The sequence below is a fragment of the Dipodomys spectabilis genome, unplaced genomic scaffold (assembly GCF_019054845.1).
Source record: "Dipodomys spectabilis isolate Male_0828 unplaced genomic scaffold, ASM1905484v1 ptg000089l, whole genome shotgun sequence".
Lineage (NCBI taxonomy): Eukaryota > Metazoa > Chordata > Mammalia > Rodentia > Heteromyidae > Dipodomys > Dipodomys spectabilis.
This window is the reverse complement of record NW_024870766.1, coordinates 7,459,439-7,486,998: the sequence shown is the minus strand read 5'-3', so window position 1 is coordinate 7,486,998 and position 27,560 is coordinate 7,459,439. Positions and strand designations below refer to the sequence as shown.

The 27,560-nt window shown below is 41.9% G+C and overlaps 2 protein-coding genes across 4 annotated transcripts in view; one reads left to right on the top strand and one right to left on the bottom strand.

Moving 5' to 3' along the window:
- Window positions 1–4,363, top strand: part of Dmtf1 (cyclin D binding myb like transcription factor 1) — a 37,465-nt gene extending 33,102 nt beyond the window's left edge. For all 3 annotated transcript variants that reach the window (XM_042684795.1, XM_042684796.1, XM_042684794.1), the window contains exons 16-19: window positions 768–923; window positions 1,504–1,878; window positions 2,647–2,791; window positions 3,051–4,363. In XM_042684795.1, coding sequence (XP_042540729.1) covers window positions 768–923; window positions 1,504–1,878; window positions 2,647–2,791; window positions 3,051–3,160 — 786 coding nt within the window. In that variant the 3' untranslated portion in view covers window positions 3,161–4,363. The remainder of the gene's footprint in view (window positions 1–767; window positions 924–1,503; window positions 1,879–2,646; window positions 2,792–3,050) is intronic.
- Window positions 4,186–21,080, bottom strand: Tmem243 (transmembrane protein 243). The gene is made up of 4 exons (XM_042684797.1): window positions 20,912–21,080; window positions 6,735–6,785; window positions 5,537–5,641; window positions 4,186–4,777 (listed from the first exon to the last, which is right to left on the bottom strand). Exons 1-4 carry the CDS (start codon window positions 20,987–20,989, stop codon window positions 4,655–4,657), a joined length of 357 nt encoding a protein of 118 aa, XP_042540731.1. The 5' UTR covers window positions 20,990–21,080; the 3' UTR covers window positions 4,186–4,654.
- Between the last annotated feature and the right edge of the window lie 6,480 nt (window positions 21,081–27,560).

The following is a 27,560-nucleotide window of genomic DNA, read 5'->3' as shown; positions in this document are numbered from 1 at the left end:
TTATGGTTTGAAAAATCTGTTAGCAAATAACTTGGTTGTACTCATTTTAACATCTCAAGAGATAAACATCAGCTAACCAGCTTTTCACATAAGCATCTTCAGAACACTGCTAATTGCTGTTTTGTTACCCTTTAATATAAGGAATATTTACTAAAATTGTTTTACAAAAAACACTGTGTAAAACACTGCTTTTGTGCCTTTTTAGAAAAGTGAAGTTTAGTCCTAAACTGGGAAATTGATAGGAAAACTAAGAAAAGTATTAATGTGGGCTGACTGGGTGCCATGCACCTATTATCTTGGTACCCTGAAACAAGTAGCTAAAACCAGAACATAGAAATACATAGGAGCAAAGGGCAGGGTAAAGTTAATGCTCTGAACAGAGCAATGACTTAAGAGAGATTAACTTTTTTTTTTTGGTTGGTTGTGGGTCTTGAACTCTGGGCTTGGGCACTGTCCCTGCACTCTTCAGCTCAAGGCGAACGCTCTACCCCTTGAGCCACGGCGCTACTTCCGGTTTTCTAGTGGTTTATTGGAGATAAGAGTCTCATGGACTTTTCTGCCTGGGTTGGCTTTGAACCGCGGTCCTCAGATCTCAGCCTCCTGAGTAGCTAGGATTACAGGCCTGAGCCACTAGCGCCTAGCTAGATTAACAATTTTTATTACTTGTTTGTAACTACATGATTTATAAGAACATTTGTGGCTAGTAAATGCTAGACTTTGCCAGTAGTCTGTTGTACTTCTGTTAAAATATCTTTTTTTCTTTTTAGTCTTTCCATTTACAGCCCACAGGCACTCCAGGCACCTACCTACTTCAGACAAGCTCAAGTCAAGGCCTTCCCCTAACTCTGACTGCTAGTCCCACAGTAACCCTGACAGCTGCTGCTCCTGCTTCTCCTGAACAGATCATTGTTCATGCTTTATCCGTATGTTACATAGTTTTACTTGATTTTTGAGTTATGTATTATGTATCTGTTGATACAGATATAAATACTCACACTGATAAGGTTACCTAAACAATTCTTCATTTACTGAAGTCTCGTTACTCTTTTGTATCTACTTATGATATGTATATATAGGGAAATTAGAAGAGAAAGGGACATTGGCAACAGAGTAGGAGTAAAAGTACTGATTATAAACATTACAGTCCAAGCCCGGCTCCAGTGGCTTATGCCTATAATCCTAGCTTTTCTGGAGGCTGAGATCTGAGGATTGAGGATTGAAGCCAGCCCAGGCAGGGAAGTCCATGAAGCTCTGATCGATCTCCACTAAAACTACCTCCAGAAAAAGCCCTAAGTGGAGCTGTGGCTCAAATGGTAGAGCGCTAGCCCTCAGCAAAAAAGCTCACAGACAGTGCTATGGCTCTGAGTTCAAGCCCAGGATTGGCACGCACATACAAAGTTTAAGTTCCAGATCCAGAAGGGAAAGTTATGGGAGGGAGCAATGGGAAACCACCTGTAGTTTTTACTCATTATGCCATTAATGGTTTTCCTTTAACATTTATAGCCAGAACATCTGTTGAACACAAGTGACAATGTTACAGTGCAGTGTCACACACCAAGAGTCATCATTCAGACTGTTGCCGCAGAGGACATCACTTCCTCTATATCCCAAGCAGAACTAACTGTTGGTGATATTCAGTCATCTGATTTTCCTGAACCTCCAGATGCACTAGAAGCAGACACTTTCCCAGTTGAAATTCATCAGCCTAAATTAACTATACAGCCATCATTTAATGACACTCATGTATCGAAATTCAGTGACCAAAATAGCACAGAACTGATGAATAGTATTATGGTCAGAACAGAAGAAGAAATCTCCGTCACGGACCTTAAACAAGAAGAATCACCCACTGATTTAGCCAGTGCTTATGTTACCGAGGTAAGCCACATATATAAGAACAGCACCTTGAGCCTTAAAGCATAGTTGGAAAAAAATCTTAGAAATCCTTCATAAGGATAAGGCTCTGTTACTTCCTTTTTTCCTCCCTTAAACTACAACCCCATCTCTTGACTGTAGAATTAGCAGTGCACTACCAATGTTGCTGCCAGAAGTGGACAGGACAGAGTTTCACCTTAGCATACTTTCTCATTGATGCTCTCTCTTCCTATAGTAGATTGAAGTATTTATGTAACCCACTGTTTTTTGTTTTGTTTTGTTTGCAGTTCAAAGCTCCTTTTGCCAAGGCTAGCTCTCTACCAGTTGAGCTACAGTACCACTTCTGGCTTTTTCTGTAATTAATTGGAAATAAGAATGTTAAACATACTTTCCTTTCCAGGCTGGTTTTGAACTGTGATCCTCACATCTCAGCCTCCAGAGTGGCCAGGATTACAGGTGTGAGCCACTGGTACCCAGCTGGAACCCACTTCTTGAGTATAGTTAATCTTTGGGGTTCAGCTTAGGAACCTCATCCTGTTGTTCAACTAGACTGTTCTATTTTCAAGTATCAATGTTTGAATTTGTTTAATAGTGCATTAAATTAGGACGTTATTGAAGTTTACTTAAGATCTTGCTCCTTTTTTAACTGTAATTTTAAAATGAAATACCTGAGTATTAAGTGCTGTCAAATCTAGATGTACTTCGGATCATGAGGAGAACTAACAAGTAATCTGAGTTAGAATCTTTTTTTCTCTTTTAAATATTATTTAGGATTTAGAGTCTCCCACCATAGTAGAACAAATTCATCAAACAATAGATGATGAAACAATACTTATCGTTCCTTCTCCTCATGGCTTTATCCAAGCATCTGATGTCATTGATACTGAATCTGTCTTGCCTTTGACAACACTAACAGGTACTGTAATACAACTCTTTATCATGTGCCTGATAAATTATAAGGGAAATAACAAGGAATTAAGAACTTAAAAAAGCAAGGGACAGTGGGCAAATAGTGATAAAAATTTTAAGAATTTAGTTTGTGTTAGTCTTTTCTTGACTTACCAATGAAGACCTGTTAAAATACATACTGTACATTTTTACTATGGATTACGTAGTGAAAAAAATATATATTTATATATATACATTTGACTAACTTGAAACTGAACTCATTACAGATCCCATATTCCAACATCACCAGGAAGAATCAAATATCATTGGATCATGTTTGGGCAGTCCTGTTTCTGAAGACTCAAAAGATGTTGAGGAGTTGGTAAACTGCCATTAGATAATTCTTAGAAGAAACAGGTAGTTGTGCAAAGAAGCCACTCTGTGAAGTTACAATATCTCCAAAGACATAGGAGCAACTCTCAAGAGGCTTAATTCATCTCTTCTTTTGGTTTTTATGTAGCTACAGTATTTAAGCCATGCACGCACACTGCTGCTGCTGTGACTTTTTACCTCCTCTTAAGTTTGTCATTTGCGGTCCAGTTTTATGATTGCATAGTTGAGGGGAGTATTGGGAGTATTGACTGCCGTCCTTGTGTTTAGTGTTGTCAGGAGGGAATTTGATTCACTCCAGCTAGTGGAAACTTTTAAAACCATCAAACTTAACTCCTCTAGTTTAAAAGCTGTAATCTTTACCTCAACAGATCGATCACACATGGCACTCTACTGAGTCTTAGCCCACCTTATTTCTGAAAGTCCTTATCACAGTGGTCCATAGAGCTTATCACTGACCTTCAAGAGTATATAGTATTAATTTGAGAAGCATAAAAACACCAAGAAACTTAGGTGATTGTATGGCAGTTGCTTTTAGTTAACCCATTGCTGGCAGTGGGAAATAATTTAGTCAGGGTAAAGAAGGCATTAAAGAGTTGAGAAAATTCACTACAGGATATATATAATACACATATTATATATATCCATTACTTTGAAAGGGAATATGGATAAAAATAGTAACAAAACCCACCAGAAGCTGAGCAGTTTTCCCCCCTCATCAGAAAGCACTCACTAATTTACGGTTAAACAGAAAGAGATAATGTTGCCTGTATTTAACACATGATCACTCATTAAATGTTTTGCTATATAAATTTTCCAGAAAAATAGTTGAAGGGGGGTTATTCGAGTTGTCATTCACTTAGTGCATTACCTGGTGGGAGTACATTATAATTCTCCCTCTTGAGCAATTTTGAAAAATAAAATTTGCTTCTGTAACAAAAGGAAACAAATCAAGAGTCATTCCTAAGGGTTATAAGCCAAAATTAATTTCTAGGGCTTTAATGAGTTTGATCCCTAAACAAAAGTCACAAAAACTTGTATAAATTATTTTATTTATTATTGTAATTAGATCTTCACAATCAAAGTTGTCTTTTCACCGTCTCTTTTGTTAACGTGAAATTGTAGTTATAAGCAAAAAATGGTTGCCTAGGGAACAATAATTGTATATTCAGTTTAACAGAAATAAAAGAGTATTTGTCTTAAAATGCAAGATTCTGAGCCATGCAATTAAATTGTGAAAAATGTTTAATTTCAAAAGTGAAAATTACTTGTGCCATTTGAGTGCTGGAATGTTCAAGTGCAAAATCGGCTCCTTAAAAGAAAAGCAAAGAGATCTATGATATATATCTCCCTTGCAAGAGGGAATTTAGATTTATAATTGACATGAAAATCATGTATCAGACTTCTGTAGAAGATTCTTCAGCGTATTTTTTTCCAAAAGTTATTCACTGTCCTAATGTACAGTTTGAAGAGTCCTGGTAAGGATTTCTCCTTGGCAGCCTCACCTTCCCACATCATGGAAGTACAGGTTCGCACATATACATAACATGATGATAGAAAATACGATATAGTAAATTAGATTTCTAAATTTCGGTTCTAAGTCTCCTTGTCGATACCAGTAGATCTAAAAGAAGAATTAAATAAAATTTTAAGTAATAGCCACTAGGCCAACTGTTGAATATAAAAATACCACTAATTTTTTTCCCACCAATGTCATGTTTCCCTTTATATATTTTTGAGACCAACACAGACACAATTTAATCCTTATTCTTAATAACTCTGATACTACTCTAGGTTTCCACATCCCAAGGACCTACTCTTCCTATTTTGTCAGTAAATAGGTCAGACAAGTGAACTGCTTGAGTCAGATAAGTAAATTACCATTACAAGTTAAGCCTTAAGTAGTGAGGAGCCCCTATTTGTAGTAAAAGCAAAGTCCTTGTGACTAGGACAAAACTGCAGCTTTAAGTTCCCCTGAAAATGTGATATTAATTGCCTCCAAATGGAGAGTAATCATAGATCTACAGAGACTAATTTTCTCATTATAAAGGAACAAATCCAGAGTATTGATTCTTCCCTAACTAACATTTTCAAACCCTTTTTGGCCCTGTGCACAAGTCCTTGAGTGAAGACAAGTACAAATTTTTCAGCCAGCTAAAGATATTTTTGCTTTCCTTTTTAAATATAAGGGAACGTAGTTTCCCATTAGGTTTATAACTTAGAGATCTAATAAAAAAAGGTAACTTAATGATTTGCAATTTCTGACATGGAAGAGAGAATATTTGAGAAACTTCTTTATGGACCCAGGGATGAGAACTCTGTCCATCAGCACTACAATATCAGGCTCTCAAGAACACTCTACTTAAATTTAAATAGTACTCACAAGTATGCAGGCAGTAATACTACTCAAAGAGATGCAGACAGCAAAAAATATATTCAGCGGTTTCGGGGGTAGTTGAGGGAATACAAAAGCACTGATCAGTGTTACCTGTAGGGAGGGAAATTGTGTAAGGATTTACAAATAATTCCAAGACTTGATTACTCCGACTCTGTGCATATTATAAAATTATATCTACCACCACTGGGTTTGCTTTCTGGAATTTCAATATATTTTTAAAAACTTGTAAATATGTTCAAGTTTTTTCTGTAATATTTGCAAACTTTCCAGCCACTTACAAAGGGAGACAAAACAGTGACAAACAAGCTAATCTCATCTTCTTTGTTAAGAAATCATTTAAACCCTGTTCCTAGGATTAATGACTATCCTGAAGAGGTCTAGCCATCTTGTTATGCTGAATACTTCTACAAAAAATTAAGGATGGCTTTACTTACCTTTATGAAAAATATTGAAGGATGGCTTTCCATTCATATACCCATTGTTTTTATTAAGAAGTATGGAAAAATTCATCCTCTTAACCAATTTAATGAAAGTCTAGACAAATGTCATCAGACTATGGAAACTGAAGCTTTTTACTGTGATAACACCCAGTTGTATTACACAGAATAAGAAAGTGCTATACACTGACCAAATGTTTTGTTTTGGGGGGGGGGGGGTTGTTTTTTGTTTTGGGGTTTTCTTTTTCTTTTTTGGTCAGTTGTGGTAAACTCTGGGCCTGGGTGTTGTCCCTCAGCTCTTCAGATCAAGGCTAGCACTCTACGACTTGAGCAACAGCACCACTTAACGGCTTTTTCTGTGTATGTGGTGCTGAGGAATGGAAACCAGGGCCTCATGCATGCAAGGCAAGCACTCCACCACTGGGCCACCTTTCCAGCAAAAATGATGAGTTATAGAGGAAGCTGATAGTAGAGAGTGATATTTTTATAAATTTACTAGGTAAGCAAACTCAGTAGCACTGTATCTCATATTCACTTGGTAATTTTGGAAGTGGAAATCCAAATAGCTCCTTCATTTGCCAATTGTAATTTTGTGGTAAGAAAATTAAAAGCATTAAGAGGACTGCGACTGAAACATGTCATTGGCTCATGCTCAGCCCTTCCTTCCTGAATTTTTTTTTCCTTTTGATTAATTTAATGTTAAAATTTTTAAGAGCCTGAGTACAGCACGAAATAAAGATACTTACTAGAATCAGTAAGGATGTAAAGCTGCCAACAACTAAATTGATGATTCGGTCCTGAAAAAGAAAGAGTTTGTAAGCCATGGTTGCATTCCTGGGGCTTTCTGTATGAATTCAAGGCAGTAGGTTGGTTCAGCATGAAGAAACCAAAATCCTACCTTTCTTTGACTTTCATACATTCACCTGCTAGACCAGGCAGTGTGTAATGAGTCATAAGAGTAGAAGATAGTTTGAGAAATTGCAATTAACTAGAGGAGGTTTCTGAAAGATTGGAGAAGACTAAAAAGGAAGGAACGCTTACACATGCTCCTGTATATACAGTAATGTGTGTGAGGATATAGTACTGGGACTGCCAAGCTATAGCCTTGGTGAAAATTACTAGAAGACATAGTGGTATTGAAGTATCCTTATCTAATCTAGAAGTAGAGACCACAAAGTGTCAAAGCAGAAACCAATCTCAAAGACCAGTTAGTCAAGTAACATTCCATCTTATTTAATAGCAAAGACTTCAGTTTATAAAAAGAATTACTTGACTGAATGAAGAACCTAGGGTCCTCCCTATTATTTCCTTGTGATTTTCATTCCTAGCCAATACAATGTCTGGGAAACTTAATCCAATTTTAATTTTAAATCTTCATTTCACAGACTAAGGTAAGTTTAGACCCAATGTGGTTAAATTATTTGCCAAAAGCAGATTAGAATTAACTGAAACCAGAGAGTCCTGTGGTTAAAAGTAGCCATAATTTGACATGTTATTTACAAAACCACAGAAAACTTGATTTAGAAAACATTTAGATTAACAAATAATCTTACTTCTGAGAATTAAAGCTGGGTCTAAAGAATGCAGTTATTTTTTCATGTGTGGAGAAACAGGGAAGATCAAACCCAGAGCCCTGTGCTTTCCAGGCAGGCACTCTACCACTGAGCTACATTCCCATCCAATTAATCAGTAATCTTTAAAAAGAAGTTTGGTATCAACAGAGAACAGAGTAGGTATGGAATATAAGTAACCAATAAACAAAACCTGAGACATGGGAGAGGCACAGGAATTTCAACAGCAAACCAAACCTTCAATATCAAGCTACTTTTCAAGATAAGAATACCAAGAGTACAACAGGCAAAAAGTATAGGAAAGTCCCAAAATCCAAATAATAACTAGGTGTGCCAGATCTAAGGACAAAGAATAGTTTTCCCTGCAATTTAATCTTAGAGGACTAATCAGATCTTAACAGCACAGCTCATAGAACCATGGAATAAACCAGAGACCCAGTCTGGAGTAATTTACCAGTCACTAACTTATTCCTACACAAGATGACTTAAGTGTGTTTAACATAAAATGTGTATAAAAATAATCTACATTCCAATACTTCTGTATAAAATGTTCAGTTGCACTCTTCTGTTCTATTGTGAGAAGCAAGAGTATCTGTTTATCCCTCTGAGCTTCATGGATTTCCTGTGTATCTCAGAACAGCCAGGGAAGAGGTTTAGATGAAAGGTAGCCAAATATCATAGCAACTTGTTCACCAGAATCAAAGCAAGAGGAAAAATAGTAGTAATATCCTCAGAACTTTCACCTCTCTTCATGAAAAATTTTGTAATGAAATGATGGCTACTTTATGGGTGGCAAAACTAGAGAGCTGACCCCAGGTTCTCAAGCACCAATAAGTGATGGAAACATGATTCAATGGCAGGCCCACTCTTCCAAGCACAATAGATCCTATTTATATTCCTCACTAGAGGAGCAAACTATAAGCTACTACTACTTCTGTAGACAAGATGGCAAGTGGCAGATGGCACTTCAAAAAGCCTATTAGTAAAAGAGCTTATTAGCCTACTAAGAATAAAGACTTCCACATAGGTGGACTTTTTTTCCAGATAGTAGGCTACCTTTGATAATTGATTTTATTCATTCTGATATATACTTTATACTTTAACAAATATTTCTCTGCCTACCTTTCTAAAGGTCACTGAATTCCATGTCATCGTCGTACATATTTCTATATTCTCTGCTTCTAAAGTATTGGTTCCCTCGGGGGCTACCAAGTTGAGATGAACTGTTTAGAATATTGCAGAACTATTTCTCAAAATATTTTCATCAAGCCAAGAGCTCAGCATTAGGTATTCTGCGATTCATATTAATGTAATTGTAGACCAAACCAAAGAAACAACACTAGCACCTTTGGGAGACCTCTTCTAATGCAGTCCTCTAAACTTTAGCTATTCTAAGTGTAATTTGTGAACCAGTTTGTTAGAAATGGAGGATGTGGGACCTTGTTAAAAGATCTGCATTTTTAACAAGATTCTCCAGTAACATTTTAAAGTAAGCATTGTTCAAAAGCTGAGTCCAAGCAAACCATTTTGCAGAAGCAGATCCTAAGATGGAGAGGCTCTAGCTTGGGCCAGAAATGATACCTTCTTGAGGTCTCAGTCTCCAACAAAAATGGAGAATAAATCAATAGCTAGCTAATCAGGATTGCCAAGGACAATTTGGTGACTAAATCAGAATAAGAGTTCATGAAGAAAAGTGAATACTGCATTTAAACTTCACTGAAATAAACATAAACTGTGTACTTCTAAAATTAATGACTTTTTCACTTTTCATAAAAACTAGCTTCCTCCCAACTTAATTTTTACCTTAGTTACACCTACCAAAATTGTTCTCCCTTGCCAGCTTTAAACCTTGTTGCTTATTCAAGCAAGATGGACAGGGCAGAACCAGCCTAGATTCTTACCTGCTGAGAGATTTAGGCTGTCTCTTCCCCCAAAGCCAAAATGTTCAGCAGCAGGTTTAGTCTTAATTGATATATATATATAATATATATATATTAATAGACACATAAAAATATACATCTCTGGCTATGTACATCTATATATATTTTTAATTTTGAGAGATTTCAAAGTATAAGTCATTTAGTCGTTTTAACATTACTTCAGATGCAAATACAGCAATGAATAAAACTACATTCTCCAGTTTATACCACTCAGGACTCAGGCCACTAAGTCAGTCCAGAGGAGATTACAGGTGGGGGGAGGGGGGGAGGCGCTGGAAGAAGTCCAGCAGATCAAAACAAGAAGGAAAGAGATGGTTCACTAAGGAACTCTTACCAGGTGCAGAGACGAACAAAAGCACTGCAGTTACTAAAAAACTGGGGAAAATGGGAACAGTTGGTGGTTAACTGAATATCTTAAGGGCTGAGAAGGAAGGAATGCAATGCACAACAAAGAGATCTGCCCTAGCCCAAAAGAGACACATTTCTGTCTTCCTCTAAATGAAAAAGATGTATATATATATCTGTGTATATACTCTGTGAAGCAAGTAACAAATACATTATCTCCATTTACCAGTAACCAGGTTCAGATGAAACCAAAGGATACACTATTGTCTCCATCCAATAGTACTTGAAAAAAAATAAACTTAATGAGTAGTTCAAAAAAATTTTAAGATTAATACATCTATCAGGCACTGTGGCTCACGCCTGTAATCCTAGCTATACAAGAGGCTAAAATCTGAGGATTGTGATTCAAATCCCAGGCAAGAAAGTCCATGAGATTCTAATCTCCAATTAATCACTAAAAAGCCAGAAGTAGAATTGTGACACAAGCTTAAAAGTGCTAGTTTTGAGCAAAAGGAGTGCAGGGACAGGTCCCAGGCCCAGGAGTTCAAGCTCCAAGACTAGCACCAAAAATTAAAAAGAAAAAAAAAAAAAAAAGCTTACTACATTTCATCCTGAAGTTCGACTCAGGACACTAATGTTCTTATCTCATTTTGCTCCTGGCTAGTGGCCTTGGATGAATCCTTTAACCCATCTTAACCCATTTGGATCTATCAAATAAGATAGGGCTAAATGATATCTGGTCCCTTCCAGGTCATTTAGCCCTGAGTATTTAACTCAATTCTTAGTCATAAACTTCAGACTGCACTTGAGCCAGAGTAGATCCAGTTCCCTGATAATGAAAAAGCAAGAACATCCCCAGTCTTGCCTGGTCAGTCATTATCCAGAACCTTCAAAGAGCAGAGTATCCCAAGCTCATTTAGATAGTAATGATGGTTCTGATAAGAAGTTGATAATATCTTCCCAAATATCCAAAAGGAACTATCCTTGGCTCTCAAGAAAACATCTTGCTTCTATAGAGTGTAGAACACACACAAATACAGTGTTCAACCTTCTATTTCCATAGCAATAATTCTTACTTTGCCTATTCCCAAGATGGATATGAAAGTTATACTCCATATATCCAAACCCCTTTAGAAATTTATAAGACATAGGCTGGGTCCTAGTGGCTCATATCTATAGTACAGGAGGCTTGAGATCTCAGGATCTCAATACAAAACCTGCCCCAGCTGACATCTAGTTAACCAGCAAAACAACAACAAAAAACAAATGGAGGTATGGCTCAAAAGTGCCAGCCTTGAGCAAAAATGCCAAGCCACTGAGCTCCAATATAGATTTCCCCCCCAAAAAATAAAACTTGTAAAACAAAATTTGTCTTAAAGCAGCATTTCTGATTTAAATTCAAATTAGTACAATAGTCCTCTCAATCTTGTTTAGCTCTCCATGGATTCAGTTACCAGTGATCCATAGTCTAAAAATCAAAGTTAAATGGAAAAATCCCGAAATAAGTTTTAAATTGCTTGCTAGTCGTAGTAGCATGATGAAATCTCCCCTAATGTTCAGGTCCATCTTGCCTAGGACATGAATTGTCCCTTTGCAGTATTTGTGTTCAAAGGACCCTTAATAATGGCCTCAAGGTACAAAAGTAGCTGGCAATATGATACTTACAGAGTTGCTGAGGGGGAAAAAAGGCATGATAAGGTTGTTAAGAAAGAATCTGGGCTGGGAAGGTCGCTCAATGGTAGAGTGCTTGCCTTGCATGCATGAGGCCCCGGGTTCGATTCCTCAGCACCACATAAGCAGAAAAAGCCAGAAGTGGCACTGTGACTAAAGTGGTAGAGCACTAGCCTTGAACTGAAGAGCTGAGGGACAGATAGCACCCAGGCCGAGTTCAAGCCCCGCAACTGACCCCCCCCCCCCAAAAAAAAAAAATCTGCGTATGAAATTGTAGAGAAGAAAAAAGAAATTTAGGCTAGTTTCTGTACCACATAAACATTACACAGCCACAATGCATGGTAAGTACTTAGTAAGAAGAAAAAGGTATTCAAATATTAAAATCTAGGAGTCAGTACTATCCATGATTTGAAGCATCTGTAGATAAAAGGGAAATACTGTAGTAAATTCCTGGGTGACAAATGGAAAGTACAATAGGGAAGTACTCACTAATTAAAGCACACTGACTAATGATAAGATGAGGCAAACTTCTGGCTATAAAAAGAATTGATTGCTTGAGTCTATATAAATATAGTGATAAGAAAATATAGGTATCTATATATATGCTGGTGGTTCATGCCTACTCAGGTGGCTGAGCTCTAAGGATGGTGGTCCAAAACCAGCCCAGGAAGAAAATTCTGAGAGACTTATCTCCAATTAACCAGCAAAAAGCCAGTAGCAGAAATTCAGCACCAATGGTAAAGTACTAATCTTAAGTGGAAAAGCGAGAGCAAAAAGTCCTGAGTTTAAACTTTAGTACTGAACACAAAAACCCCACAAAGGATCACTCATATTCCCTCACCATTTCCTGCTGCCACCCCTTTGACTCAAACAGAATCTCCCGGATCAGAAAATTAACCTGTCACTTCCCACTGTAAAAAATCTTACCCCTGGGGCTGGGAATGTGGTTTAGTGGTAGAGTGCTTGCCTAACATGCATGAAGCCCTGGGTTTGATTCCTCAGAACCACATAAAACAAGAAGCCAGAAGTGGCTCAAGTAGTGCTAGTGCTAGTCTTGAGCAAAAGAAGCTCCTGGTCACTGCCCAGGCCCTGAGTTCAAGCCCTAGGATTGGGGGGGGGGGGGGGGGGTGGTGGAATCTTACCCCTGCTTCTAGACTCAAGTCCTTAGACTTAACACCCCAATCTAACTATTCCTTATTCCGTAAACCCAAAGGGCTCTACTTCCGACAATTGTTCACCTAACAGTGTGGAAATCAAGACTCTTGAACTACATCCTACAATTTTTACTCCAACATTTTGCATTTACCAAACTTAAGTATTCAGGTACTATAAATAAAAGGCCAGTTCTCAGAAACTATTTTTGCTTTGTTTCCAAATAACTGAAACTTCATATCAAAAGGTTTTGGCCCAGCTGAAGCAAAACAAAACACAAAACAAAAGAAACCATGCCCTATCCATGGGTTTCATTTGTTTTTTTTTTGAGATCCGTGCAACTGACCAAACAGCAGTTTCCACTTACGCTTTCATCAGGAACATCCAATGCATACATGAAGACTAAGATGACATCTTGCCCTACTGGCTCTAGGCATAGGGCCAATGTGAAACTTCTTAGAGAAGTACTGAACTCTGAACTGTGCCAACAGCAGAGGATATATGAGAAAGCTTTCTGAGAATGCAAACACACCTACCCTTTACAACTCCCTTCCAATTCTCAGACAAGACCTCCACTTCTATATGTTCATTTGAACACAAACTTAATGCCTCATTTCTATCTAGAAAAGTTAGTTCATAGACATGTTAATTTCCCTCTTCACAGACATTTAGAAATCTCTTCCCATGTCTCCTCATAGATAACATGCATTTGAAATCCATTATAGCCACTGGAGCACAATTTGGGGGAATCAGACCACAGGATTAAAAACAGACAAAAACCCACTCTAGGGCTGGGAAGGTAGCTCAGGGGTAGAGTGCTTGCCTCCGATGCATGAGGCCCTGGATTCGATTCCTCATCACCACATAAGCAGAAAAAGTCGAAAGTGGCGCTGTGGCCCAAGTGGTAGAGCGCTGGCCTTGAGCTGAAGAGCTGAGGGACAGTTTCCAGACCCACAGTTCAGGCTCCATGACTGACAAAAGAAGAAAAGAAAAAAAAAAACCCAGTCCACATTCAAGGAGGAAAATGACCCCTAAAGTTGGTGCCCTCCCAGAAGCACCCTAAAATGTGCACCAAGCTTCAGGATTGGAGATAGAGCACAAAGGCAGAGGTGGAGGCCTGACAGAACTGGCTTACTCTTCTTCTGCCATGTACCTGCCTGTGGCCTTGAGTTTAAGTCACTTAATATTTAAGCCTTAGTTTTCCATGTGTGTATAATAGTCTAAAATTCAGGCCTGCTGTAAGGATTAGGATAAATACAAAGCTGTAAGGATTAGGATAAAACACAAAGCCCCTATAACAACATATTCATTGTTGACTGACTAGTAAATTGTAGGTAATTGTACTATTATTTCTACCATGATTGAGTAGGCTCCTCAGAGCTTAGTGGGAGCTAGCTGACCCACTGCCATAGCCTGTTTCTAGAAAAGCCAATAATTTTAAATGCATTCCATCACTCTCCAAAGAACACTCAGATCTGTCTTCTAACACACCAGAAAACATAGTCTCTATACCAATACATGACCTGACCATTAAAAAATAGTTCAATTCAGTGGAACCAGCCAGTTAACACAGAACAGCAAAAAATCAAATCTTCAGAGGGATACTCAGTAGACCACATGCTTCAAAGGTTTTAGTTTATGTGTTTTTCATAAAATGCTATATTATTCACCCATTCATTACTGTCCTCTTTGATTGATAGGTAAAAAGACAGAGACAGAGAGACAGACAGACAGATAGATCAGTAGAGAAAAAGATAGATGCTGATAGCTTTTTCTGTATGGGTGTTTGAAATGCCACTTCTTATTTTGGTAAGGAACATATCTTGGCTTTCTGAATACTAGCCTTTGTCTTCCCTTGCTTCAGAATTTTCACAAGAGTACAGGTTACTTTATGATGCTAAATTCTCCTGTCAAGGAAAACTGAATACACAAAAGTCACAAACAGGACAAGATACTGTGCCTAGTGCTAGAGTCTAAAGGAGTAAAGAAAAACTGACTCCTATACTCCAGGAGCAGACACTGCTAGTCAGAAGCCAGATCCACACAAGTCCCTCAGCACAAAGAGCAAGAGCCCTGAACCTGCCAGGCTTGCAAGAGGGAAGCATGGATAGAAACTGCACTATAAGGAAGTTTGCCAAAGTGATAAATCAGACTAATCGGGATTCAGGTGTCTGGAGAAGACCATTTGCCTAGGGCAAGGAGGCAGATAAGGCAAGCAGAAAGTGTTTGAATGGAGCTTGTACAGAGCAAGGGTAAGATCAGTGGATCCTAACCACCCATATTCCCTGACCCCTTGGAGCTTTCCAAACAAGCCAATGCATGAGTCCCACCCCCAGGAATCCCAGTCCCCACCCTAGTCTTGGGATGAGGAAAGCCATGGCATCTGTTTGTCCTGAATTGCTTCTATAGCACAAGAACTAAAAGTTGTGAGCTGCCTCACATGAAAGACGTCAATAGCTTCCTGTCCCACTAGATGAGAAACTCTCCACTGAACATAAGAGCTGTGTTCAGATGACCATGTATAAACCCTGTTGAAAAGCTAGAAGCATGCATCCTCCTTGGAGGACAGCCTTGGGACAGCATTCAGAACCATAGCTTTGTTCTTAATTAAGGAGCAGAAACTCAAATAGCAGACATTAATCTTCCACCATTCGACATTCAAACTGTTTGATTAGGGCTGTAGGTCATGGAAAGATCTTACCTTTCCTGTGTTGTTTATTTCCTTACTCATGAGAAGAGGGGATGCAGGAGAAGGCTGGGTTGGGTGGGAGGTAACTCTGTGAAGGGACAAGTTATGGACAAGTGTATGGTTCTAAAGGCAAAATCCTCTTTCTGGGAACATGGCACCGATGCCTCACACCTGTAATCCCAGCTACTCAAGAGGCTAAGATCTGAGAATCTCAGTACAAAGCCAGGTCTGGCAGATAAGTCTATGAGGCACTCATCTCCAATTAAGCAGCAAAAAGCTGGAAGTGAGGGCTGGGAAAGCGGCTCAGTGGTAGAGCGCTTGCCTCACATGCATGAGGCCCTGGGTTCGATTCCTCAGCACCACATAAGCAAAAAGAAAAAAGCCGGAAGTAGCGCTGTGGCTCAAGTGGTAGGGTGCTAGCCTTGAGCTGAAGAGCTGAGGGACAGCGCCCAGGCCCAGAGTTCAGCTCCCACGACAGAGAACAACAACAGAAAAAAAAGCAGCTAGTAGTGGACCTGCCAGCTTTGAGTGGAAATAGTAAAGCAAGAGCTTAAGGCCCCAGTAATGACATGAACAAAGAAAAACTATATAATCCCAGCACTTGAGAAGCGGAGGCAGGAGGAGCATCACATGGGCTACTATGAGTTTTTAAGCCAACCAAAGCAATAGTGAGACGCTATATAAAAAGAAGAAAAATAATAATAGTTCACTCTATGACTACAGAGCTACCATAACGAGTGACTCACTAGCTTTAAAACTGTGCTGTCCAAATGGCAGCACAGTTTACACGCTGGATTTCAAAAGCTTAATACAAAAAAAGTAAAAATATCCCATTTTTGTATTGGTTGTATGTTGAGATGATGAACTTATAAGGCCAAATAAAAATATTTAAATTAATTTCACCAATTTTGATACTTCTTAGGAATACTAAGATAAATTTGATTTGCTCATGCTTCTTTATTAATTTCACCAATTTTGATACTTAATAGAAATACTAAGATAAATTTTATTTGCTCATGCTTCTTTAGAAAATACTAAGCTACAACTCAGGCTTAAAATCTTATGGTGGGGCTGGGAAGGTGGCTCAGTGGTAGGGTGCTTGTCTTGAATGCATGAGGCCCTGGGTTCCATTCCTCAGCACCACACACAGAAAAAAAGCCAAAAGTGGCACTGTAGCTCAAGTGGTAGAGTGCTAGCCTTGAGCTGAAGAGCTGAGAGACAGCACCCAAGCCCAGAATTCAGGCTCCACAACCAGCAAAAAAAAAAAATTCATAGTAGGAGTCGGTAGCTAACACCTATAATCCTAACTACATAGAGGGCTTAGATCTAAGGATCAAGAAAACTCTCTGAAACTCTTATCTCTAATTAATCACTTAAGAAAGCCCAAATGGAGCTGTGGCTCAAGTGTTAAGAATGCCAGCCTTAAGCAAAAAAAGCTAAAGGACAGTGCCCAGGCCCTGAGTTCAAGCCCCAGTAATGGCACAAAAGCAAACAAACAAGCCCTAGTACTGGCACAAAACCAAGAACAGTCTAATACGTTTATACTGTCTCAGTCTCTGTGCTGTATTTGTTTTTTTACTTGAAAGAGATGTACTATAGGGGGCTGGGAAGGTGGCTCAGTGGTAGAGTGCTTGCCTTGCATGCATGAGGCCCTGGGTTCGATTCCTCAGCACCACATAAGCAAAAAGAAAAAAAGCCGGAAGTGGCGCTGTGGCTCAAGTGGTAGAGCACTAGCCTTGAGCTGAAGAGCTGAGGGACAGCGCCCAGGCCCAGAGTTCAGGCCCCAGAACTGGACCCCCCCCCCCCCCCAAAAAAAAAGAGATGTACTATAACACAAAACAGGAGCACACAGTTGGACCAGACTATGTTACATAGCAAAACTGTCTTAAAAATAAAAACACAAAAAAGCCAGTACCAGTGACTCATGCCTACAGTCCAAGCTACTTGTGAGGTTCAGCACAGAAAATAATGGTTTCATGTCAGCCCTATCACAAAAAGTTTGAAAGATTCCAGAGATGGACGCAGTGATAAACTCCTGTCATCCCATGCTACACAGGGGCTGAGGTTAGGAGGACTGGAGTCTCAGGCCAGCCTGGGCAGATAAATGTAAGACTATCTCCACAGATTGAAACTGGATGCAGTGGTATATGCCTGTGGTCCCAGTGAGGAAAAGAAGCCTAAAGTAAGCAGAATGTGGCTCAGGGGAAGACGAGGGTGGGAAGCGAGACCCTATCATTAAAGTAACCAGAGGGGCTGGGAAGGTGGCTCAGTGGTAGAGAGCTTGCCTTGCAGGCATGAGGCCCTGGGTTCGATTCCTCAGCACCACATAAGCAAAAAGAAAAAAAGCCGGAAGTGGCGCTGTGGCTCAAGTGGTAGAGCACTAGCCTTGAGCTGAAGAGCTGAGGGACAGTGCCCAGGCCCAGAGTTCAGGCCCCACGACCGGACCCCCCCTCCAAAAAAAAAGTAACCAGAATAAAACAGGACTGGAGGCATAGCTCAGCAGTTTTGCTCTAGCCTAGAGAGAACACGAGGCCCTGAGTTCAAATTAATACTAATATATAATTCCAGAGATGTCAAGAATGAAAGATATGTTTCTTACAAAAGAAAAACTTTCCTTTTTGTTAATAATTCCTTAGACATTTATATAACCCTAGAAAATTGCTTTGCCTTTTGCTCCACAGCTTGATCTATAAAGCTGTTCCTAAGCATTGTGTTAAGGACTGACCAAATTTAGAGTTTCCCTAATTAAAATCAGTATATATAATCCAGTACAGAGGAAAATGGAAAATCCTCCAGGGAGTGGCCACCAGGGTGCTACTCATGGGCTACCATGTTATATTTGTATTGTGCACTAGGTTCCAGTATCTTTCACTCATGTGGGACTAACCAGTTCGGCCCTACTTCCTGTGAAATGGCAATAGGTTTGTGAACTGTCTGCAGTGCTGCATCATTAAGTTACTACTCATTCCACTATTCAACTCACAAAAGAGAGTTGGGAAATATTGTCAGAGAACGCTGGGTGGCAGAACAAGTCATCCGTAGCAGCACTACTTCCTTAGTACAGTACGAATAGCAACATCTACCTTGCAAGGAATTTGATGAACACACAAGGAAAAGGCAAATGCCCAGCATGTTGCCTGGCACTGAGGAACCACAAACTTCTTTCCAGACTCTTCTCTGCTCTTGGGCTTCACTCACTAAAGTAAGAAGTTGAGAGGCTAAACTGGGAGGGAGCAAGGGTAGAGGTGACACTGTCCACCCTTTACTTGACTTATATAACCACAAACCGTCAGTACATCACCTTTACAATAACAATAAAAAATAAAAATAAAATAGGAAAGGAAAATGTACTCTTTACCTGACTTATGTAACAGTAATCCCTCTGTACATCACCTTTATAAAAATACTAAAAAATATATTTGTACACATATATAATATAAATATAGAGAGGCTATATAGTGCCTGCAAAGCAAGTAAGATTATTAATAGCTCAGAAAGTCTGTTAGACTGTTAACAGGAAGTCAACTTTCCCCTTCCAAGATTTTTTAGCACAGTAGTGCATTAGTACAAGTTTCCACTGTAAAGTGGCTATTGGGTTCAGTTTCCTGGCATCTCACAGAGTAAACTGAGGATACCCACATACAAGAGCCAAGATTCCTTAGGGTCCTCAAAAATACCCTGGGGTTCTTGCAATTCCTGTCCTCTGGGAATGGCTGGACTGGAATATGCCCTATCTCTTCATGATTAAGGCACCATTCATTCCTGTACCCTGTCTTCAGGACCTCAAGTAATACCTTCATTTTCTATAAACAAAGACAGATGTTTCTCCTTCAGATTCTGGCATCTTAACTTATTAGAAGCATGTATCTTCTCATACCCTGGAGCCATAGAATGTCTTGTTTTTTCTATCCTATGGAATTTCTCTACATCTAATGATCCAGTCAGCTTCGCAGAGCCAACCAAGAGAAGCAATTTTGAGAGATCTGTAATTATATATCATTCTTAACTTTGCTCAGTGTAGTTAAATCTACCATCATAGTTCATTGCCCAATTAATGGAGGGACTGTACATCTTTGAACTAATTATGTGTACAATAAACAAATATTTAAAATACTTAGGCATTGGTCTTTTGAACCCTAACTAGTCAGAAAATATCAGTATTTCTCAATGTCTATGTATTTGTTCAGGTTTTTGTTTGTTTGTTGAGATGGGGGGGAGGGTCTCATGATATTCCTGAAGTTGGTCTTGAACTCCTCAATGATCCTTCTACCTCAGCCTCACTAGTGCTAGGATTATAGGCACATATCACCACATCCAGCTGCTAAATGTCTATATAAGCCAACCAGTCTACAACCAAGTCATCTCCCTCTATACTACAGGAACAATGAGGAAAAGGAGACCAGAGATCTCAATCAGTATGGAAGTTATACTGATGCTCCTTTGGTCAAATTTCCCCCATTAAAGCAAATAGTTTCTCCTTTATATCCCCAACATGTCCCTCTGCGATGTCAGGGTATAGAGCAGGCATATGATCTAGACAAACCACATTGATTTGCTCCTTTCCCTCCACCTACCTGGAATCTTTGAGACCAAGCACATTTTGTAACACTCAACAAGGCTACAGAAACAGATCTATCTACTGGACTAGAATTCCTAAGCACTGTAGTCTGGGACCATGCAAAGCCACAAGAATCAAGAAAAGGCAGCTTCCTGGAAAGAAAGCTTAATTTTATTAAAATACTTTAAGATATAGTAAAATCCCTGTGAAGATTTTTCTTGGGAGGAATTTAATCTGATGGCAGGCTGGCAGCTTCCAAACTCAGCAATGTGTTCTTGACCACCAGGTGTACAAGTTCCTATCCCTGGAAGCCCTGGATTGTGTGTGTCTTGAGAGGCTGAAAGCACTTTATCAGGGGTCAAAGAACCCCCCTGCCATTTACAGAAAAATGAAAACCAAGCTTATCCTGCCCAGACTACTCTGGAAGTTAACAGTGAGTACAGGAAAAGAGCTCTCAACAGTTATTGGCCCGGGACATTATATAATCAAGCATTTTGAAAGGTCGTATATCTATAAAAGCCTAGAATAATGTAGTTGTATAGCTTGTTGGGGCCCAGGGACCCTTTGATCACTTCCTGGAATGGCGGCTGCTATCAAAGACATCCTCAAGTACTACTGCCTCAAGAGTGAACCCTAAGGGCTCTAAGGCACCTCTCTTGACACACCTGAGATTCAAGTGGAGGTGAGGTTGTACACCTACCCCAAATTCCACTCTGGCAAAGGGCTTCCAACAAATGGTCTGGAACTTTCTGAACTTTTTCTCCACTCCAACCTTCAAAGCTCTATAGGCCAATCCTGTCCGAAAGCAGGCGCCAAGTGGCAGGCCAAACAAGCTGAGAAGGGAGCTGGGGTAGGGTGTAGAACCAGCTCAGTCTACCTCCAAGTGGGGGCCGCTACTAATGGATCCAGCCTGGCTCTGGCGGGAACGCAGACAGACAGACAGACACACACAAAACACACACGCGCGCGCGGCCTGGAACCAAAGTCCACAACTCACCTTGGCTGATGTCTCCCCGAACAGAGGTCTGTTGTCCTGGCCACTGGTGCCGTAGGTCCTGGCAGTAAAGTCCTCCATCTTGGCGCTCCTTCGTTCGTCCAGGGACACTCAACAGCGATCCCACATGAGCTGCGGGATTCGGGGGTCCGCGGCTTGGGAACGCGGGCGCCTCACCGCGCGCGCATGGCCGCGGGGCCTGGAGCTCGGGGAAGTGCCGGGGTGGTGGCGGCGGTGGGCGCTCGCTCAGTGCCGGGGGTGGCAGCCGCTCGGCCCGAACCCCGCTCCCGGCCTCATCTCGAGCAGCTGCTGCGGGAAGTGAAACCGAAAAAGCCACCACTCGGTGGACGATCCGCGCGCTGGGCGCCCCCGTCCCCCACTTCCCCAAATCTCAGCTTCCAGCCGCGCCCCGCGGCGCGCGGCGCCCCAGCTGCAGTCCGCCCAGCAATCTGATTCTCCCTCCCGGGACCCCGCTCCCCGACATCGCCCTAGAAGTCCGTGCTTCCCAGACGGCCCGCCCCGGGTTCAGAGGGGAGAAAGTTTTCACCGGGGGGGAGCCGTACCCCCTCCTCCAGTGAGTCGCTGCGCGCTCGCCCCGGACCCCGCGCGGCCGCCCGGCCGGCGGGAGGCGTGAAGTGGCCGTGGGTCGGAGTCAGCGAGCGCCCCCCGCGCCCCGCGGCGCGGCCGGCCCTGGAGTCGCGGGCTCCGGTGGCGCCCCCCAACTCGGCTTCCCTCGCCTGGGTTGCACCTACGGAGGAGGTCGCGGGGTGGCGTGCTCGCGGCCGCTTCCCCTCCCAGTCCGCCGCCGCCGGGGTCCCGCACCCACCGGCCGCCTGCCAGCGCCTGCAGGCCAAACCTCGGCGTTCTCCGCTGGCCCCTGGTCCGCTGGGATCCCGCGGCGCGCGCGGCGCCGAGACACGGGCTAGGCGCGCGGAAGGAGGGGCCTCGGCCCCGGCGGCTGGGCTGCGCGGCGGACACCGACGGATCCCGGGGCCCCGGAGCCCGCCGCCACTGTCGCAAACCCGCCGGGCCCGCCCAGGCCGCGTCACCGCCCAGGCGGCCAATCCCGCGGGCAGCCGCGCCGCATTGGCTGCGGAGCTTTCTGCCTGGAGGGGCCGGGTTCTCCGGGCGGCGTGGGCTCCAGGGCTACACCTTCCTCCCCGGCTCTCCGTCATCAGCCCCTGGCGTCGGCGCGCCGTCCGCGTCGGCGAAGCCCACTCCCGAAGACGGCTTTGCATCTGGCTGGAGACGGCTGAAAGCCATCTTGAAGCCTGCGGGCTCTGCGACCCGGACACCGTGGGTTTGCGTGTACTCCAAACCCTGGGCTGTTACAGAAACGGTTGGGCGTTTAACTCGTCCGCTGAGGCTTCCAGCGCGTGTGCTAAGCCCCCGGGCCGCGGCGGAGCCGGAGCTGCGCGCCGCCAGCCTCCCGGGGGAACCGAGGTGGGCAGAGGTCGCAGCCGCGAGCTTCACGTTTGGAGTCATTTACAAATGCAAGCAAGCACAGCGTCCTCGGATTCGGCGGGACTCAAGGTCCGGACTGAAGGAAGGAGAGAGAGACAGAATGTTTGTGTGCTGGGAAGTCGAGGCTGGAACGTTGTAGTCACACAAACTTCGAATCCCAGCCATGAATCCAGTGATCATGCGAGCGGTTGGAACGAGGGGTGGAGAACTCGGAACCGGACAGAATGGGTGCCGTGTGCATTTGATCTACCGCTGAGGTCTGGACTGTTTGTGAACTGCAGGCATAATACGCAGGATTAAACGCGGTTCTATTAAAAAGGTTGATGGGTCCCACACCTAACTTCATTCGCCTGCATGTAGCCATATGCAACAGAATGCGTCTGACGCCTCGCCCGGTGGGGTATGACTGACTGGACTCCGAGACCTCCAGGGGTGGAAGCAGAAGGATGGTGATTTAGAGGCCAGCCTGGACTCCATATCAAGACGAAAACAGTAACAAAAGCAGCAAAATACTTTTAGGAAATGGATTGTGTACCAGACAACTGCCAGTCAGAGCAATATGATGATCACGATGGATTTGGGCAACAACCACCGAAGACAATCTTATACACTGTACTACTGAAGGTTGAAATATAGGAAGATCCAAATCTCTGAAGTCTAAAACACTGAGAGATCACAATCTTGATGACACCATTTTAAACACTCTTCACTTACAGTTTTGAAAGAGTATTATTATTTGAAAGATACAAGTGAACATTGTATAGGCAATAGTAGCATATCTATTTTTCCAAGTATATACTTTCACACACAACATGTACTAACAGCAGTCCCGTAGAATCACAGTTATGAACAGAAATATCTATAAAGACATCCGTGAAAAACCATAATATAGAGACCCAGATCACTTTGACTGGCACTTTTGGGCACCAGCTATCTAACTGTGGTCATCGAAAATACTATAACCTACAAACAAAGTCTCTGAAGACAAAAAATTATGAGTGACTACTATATAGCCAACCGAAGATTTGACCTCCTAAGAATTTTCTCTTTCACAAGTGCAGATTTTTTTTTTTCCTGTCGGTTGTGGGGCTTGAACTCTGGGCCTGGGCACTGTCCCTCAGCTCTTCAGCTCAAGGCTAGCGCTGAGCCACAGCGCCACTTCCCAGATTTTTTTTAAAGTCTTAATTTATTGAGGAAGTTTCAGTGTTTTGGCATTTCATTCACCACTATACATGAAGTTAATGTGATGATAAGACACCTTTAAGGAGTTAAATTTACAACAAAAAAGCAGAGACTGAATTAGAGTTCTCTAAAATCTTTACCTTCAGAATTGATAAAGCTCGGGCTGGGAAGGTGGCTCAGTGGTAGAGCGCTTGCCTTGCATGCCTGAGGCCCTGGGTTCGATTCCTCAGCACCACATAAGCAAAAAGAAAAGCCGGAAGTGGCGCTGTGGCTCAAGTGGTAGAGCGCTAGCCTTGAGCTGAAAAGCTGAGGGACAGCGCCCAAGCCCAGAGTTCAGGCCCCACAACCGGACCCAAAAAAAAAAAAAAAAAAAAATTGATAAAGCTGAGGAGATGGAAGGCAGAACATAACAGATGAACGCTGACAGTTACAAATAATGGGAAATTTCACTGAAAAGAAACTTCAGCACCTGTTTAAAGAAAGCATTACAGGGACAGGAGGGGTAGCCCATATGAACTGGCCAACTTCCACAATCATTACCATATTTTCAAGTCATGCCTCCTTAGGAATGCCTATTTGTTTTTGTTTGTTTGTTTATAGCATCACTGTGTTTGAAAAATATGCTCCCACTCATTTTTTTTACTTGTTTTTTTTTTTTGGTCCAGTCCTATGCCTTGAACTCTGGGCCTGGACACTGTTCCTGAGGTCCTTTTTCTCAAGGCTAGTACTCTACCACTTGAGCAACAGCACCACTTCTGGACTTTTCTGTGATTAATTGGAGATAAGAGTGTCACAGACTTTCCTGCCCAGGTTGGTTTTGATCTGTGATCCTCACATATCAGCTCCTGGTAGCTAGAATTACAAACCTGAGCCACCAGTGCCCTGCCTGTCATTCATTTTCTATGTGATATTCTTTTTGAAAGTCTTTAGGCCTAAATATCCCTATTAAATTCTCCCTTCTTCTGTGCTTTGCCTCTCTGCTGCTTGGGGTATGGAGAAACTCGTCCCATATAAGCTCACATACAAGCCTGAGGTTTGGTGGAACAATTCTAGGGACTGAATAGCAACAGCACTCACTGCATGCCTATCTTCTTATCCTCCTATGCTCATAATTATTTTCAAACTTCTCAGTGACTTCACTAGCAAAATCCCAGCTATTTTTAAGGCAGAAATAAGGAGGATCCTGATTCAAGGCCAACCTGGACAAAAAGTTTGTGAAAACTCAGTTTGAGGGCTGGGAAGGTGGCTCAGTGGAAGAGCGCTTGCCTCGTGTGCATGAGGCCCTGGGTTCGATTCCTCAGTACCACATAAGCAAAAAGAAAAAAGCCGGATGTGGTGCTGTGGCTCAAGTGGTAGAGCGCTAGCCTTGAGCTGAAGAGCTGAGGGACAGCACCCAGGCCCAGAGTTCAGGCCCCACGACTGGACCCCCCCCCCAAAAAAAAAACTCAGTTTGAGGTGGGGAGGGCAGGAAGAAGTGAACTGGTGTGATGGTGTATGCCTGTGGTCCCAGCTAAGCAGGAGGAATAAGTAGATGGATTATCATCCAAGCTCACTGGTGGAAGAGAGTTCGAGACCTGACCTGAAAAAAAAATGACTAAAAGCAAAAAGGGTTGGAAATGTGGTTTAAGTCACAGAGTGCCTACCTATCCAGCTTGAAGCTCTGAGTTCAAACTCCAGGACCACACAAGGAAGAAGGAAAGAAAAGAAGAGAGAGAGAGAGAAGGAGGGGGAGGGAGAGAGAAAAAGAAAGAAAAAGGAAGAGAGAAAGAGGAAGAGAGAAGGAGGGGGAGGGAGGGAGAGAGAAAAGAAAGAGGAAGGAGAGAGAAAAAAGAAAGAAAAGAAAGAACAAAAAAGATAGATGAGAAAAAAACAGGTACTTGGGAGGTGAAGGCAGGAGGATGAAGAGTTTGAGGCCCATCTGGGCCAAACTTATCTCAAAAACAAAATAAAAACAAAGGGCTGAGGGCATAGCAGGGGCTTGGGTTCAATCCCTAGTACGGCAGTAACTAAAAGAAGAAAAGCCCTTCAAGAATTGCATCCAGTAATATCAGCAAAGGATGAATTTTTCAAAGGAAGCTTTCACTACAGCTGCATCCCATGGCTGTTAGTTCCTTCCCCACAGCTCAGTTACCTGTCCCTCTTAGCTTCTTTTCTTTTTTCAATTCAGGATTTTTAATCTTTTATAACTGTGATTTTCCTAGACTTCAGGGATTTTGTTCATTTGGGATTATGGTGTTTGAAATTGTGTTGAAGCAGAAGGCAAGTCACATGATCACTCTTGTAATCCTAGCTACTCAGGAGGCTGAGATTTGAGAACTGAAAACTAAGCTAGCCTAGATAGGAAAGTCCAGGAGACTCTTATCTCCTATAAATCGCTAAGAAGCTGGAAGTGGAGCTGTGGTTCAATAGGTAGAGTGCTAGCTTTGAGCAAAAAAGCTCAGGGACAGGACCTAGGCCCTGAGTCATGACCAGCACAAAAAATTAAAAATATAATAATATAAAAAATATAAAGGGCTGGGGATGTAGCTTAGTAGTAGAGTGCTTACCCAGCATGTATGAAGCCCTGGGTTTGATTCCTCAGTACCACATAAACAGAAGCCAGAAGGGATACTGTGGCTAAGTGGTAGAATGCTAGCCTTGAGCAAAAGAAGCTAAGGGACAGTGTCCAGGCCCTGAGTTCAAGCTCTAAGACTGACAAAAAAAATAAGTAAAAATAAAAAATGTAGAGAAAGCAGAAGGTGCTACATCTAAAAGAACCTATCTTTCTCAGACGAAAGCCACTACCTTCAAGCTATGTGATCTTGAGCAAGTTATTTAACTTCTCTTGAGTTCCTTCATATATAAACAATGAAGATAATAAAAAGTACTAAATGTCTAACTTTTACATAGTTTAAAATATATACATTTCACAGTATGACGCTAGCAAATAGTATCAAAATGATGGCTGACATAAATGGTGACAAGCAGTGTGAACAGTGGACAGTGTAGATGCTCTGAATTCACCAAGATGAGGAGGCGAGGTGAGCATCTGGGCACAGAGGCCAGAACTTCATGGGGGTGCATTTGAGAAGATAGATCGAGTCACAAGTAGCAACCTCACTCTGTTGCGGTCTATTCTCCATATGTCAGTGTTTTACACCTCTACTTCATTTTTCTTCTCTGAATATCCAGCTTCCTCACGAGTACTAGAGGTTGCACTGGTCCAGCTAAACTCGGGAAAAATAGACCTTACCACTCCAGGCCCCAATCTGTTTTTCCACTGTGCCTTCAGCACAATGAGAGAGGATTATTCAAAAGGAAAGAGTTGCATTGAAGTTAATGATAGGGTTAGCAACACCTGCCACTCTAGCTATAGGCTTCCAGCACTGGTATCACTGGGTAACTCATTAGAAGTAAAAGATTACAAGCCTCACCTCAAACTGAATCACTGACTGCGTTGTGATAAATACCAGCAGAGTATCCAGATAGATGAGGCTGGTAAAGCACTTACAATATTTTGTTTTTCCAAATTGGGTTAATGCCATCTAGCAAATACTCCCAACCCCATGGTCTCTAAGTTCTTGATCCTCCTCATCCCATTGGGTCACTCATTCCTATTTTATGCTCTGAACCTTTTCAACACTCTGAATTTCACACTGTCAACATGTCAATGCTGTAGTCACCAGAGCTGCTCTCATCTGCTCCTGTGACTTTTTTCTGGTGAATCTGATACCTGATTTCACTTATTTTTTCTACCTCTTCCTCCTCCTCCTCCTCTTCTCGTCTTCCTCCTCCTTCTCCTCCTCTTTCTCTTCTTCTTTTTCTTCTTTTGGCAGCAGTGCTGAACTCAGAGCTTCATATTTGCTAGACAAGCTCTCAACTGTTTGAATCATGCCTCCAGCCTTTTTGGCTCAGGTTATTTTTAGATAACATTTTTCTGTCCTGGACACTCTGGACCTAATCTTCCTATTCACTCTTCCTAACTGACGTGACAAGGAATTGTCACCATGCCAAGGTTTTTTTGTTG

What these genes read in the sequence shown, in the direction of transcription:
- Tmem243 (XM_042684797.1), bottom strand. Translation starts at nt 20,989, where the DNA reads ATGGAGGACTTTACTGCCAGGACCTACGGCACCAGTGGCCAGGACAAC. An exon ending in TTACATCCTTACTGATTCTA is followed by an intron (nt 5,642 to 6,734) that starts GTAAGTATCTTT and finishes CCCTCCCTACAG; the next exon opens with GTAACACTGATCAGTGCTTT. An exon ending in GTATTACTGCCTGCATACTT is followed by an intron (nt 4,778 to 5,536) that starts GTGAGTACTATT and finishes TTCTTCTTTTAG; the next exon opens with ATCTACTGGTATCGACAAGG.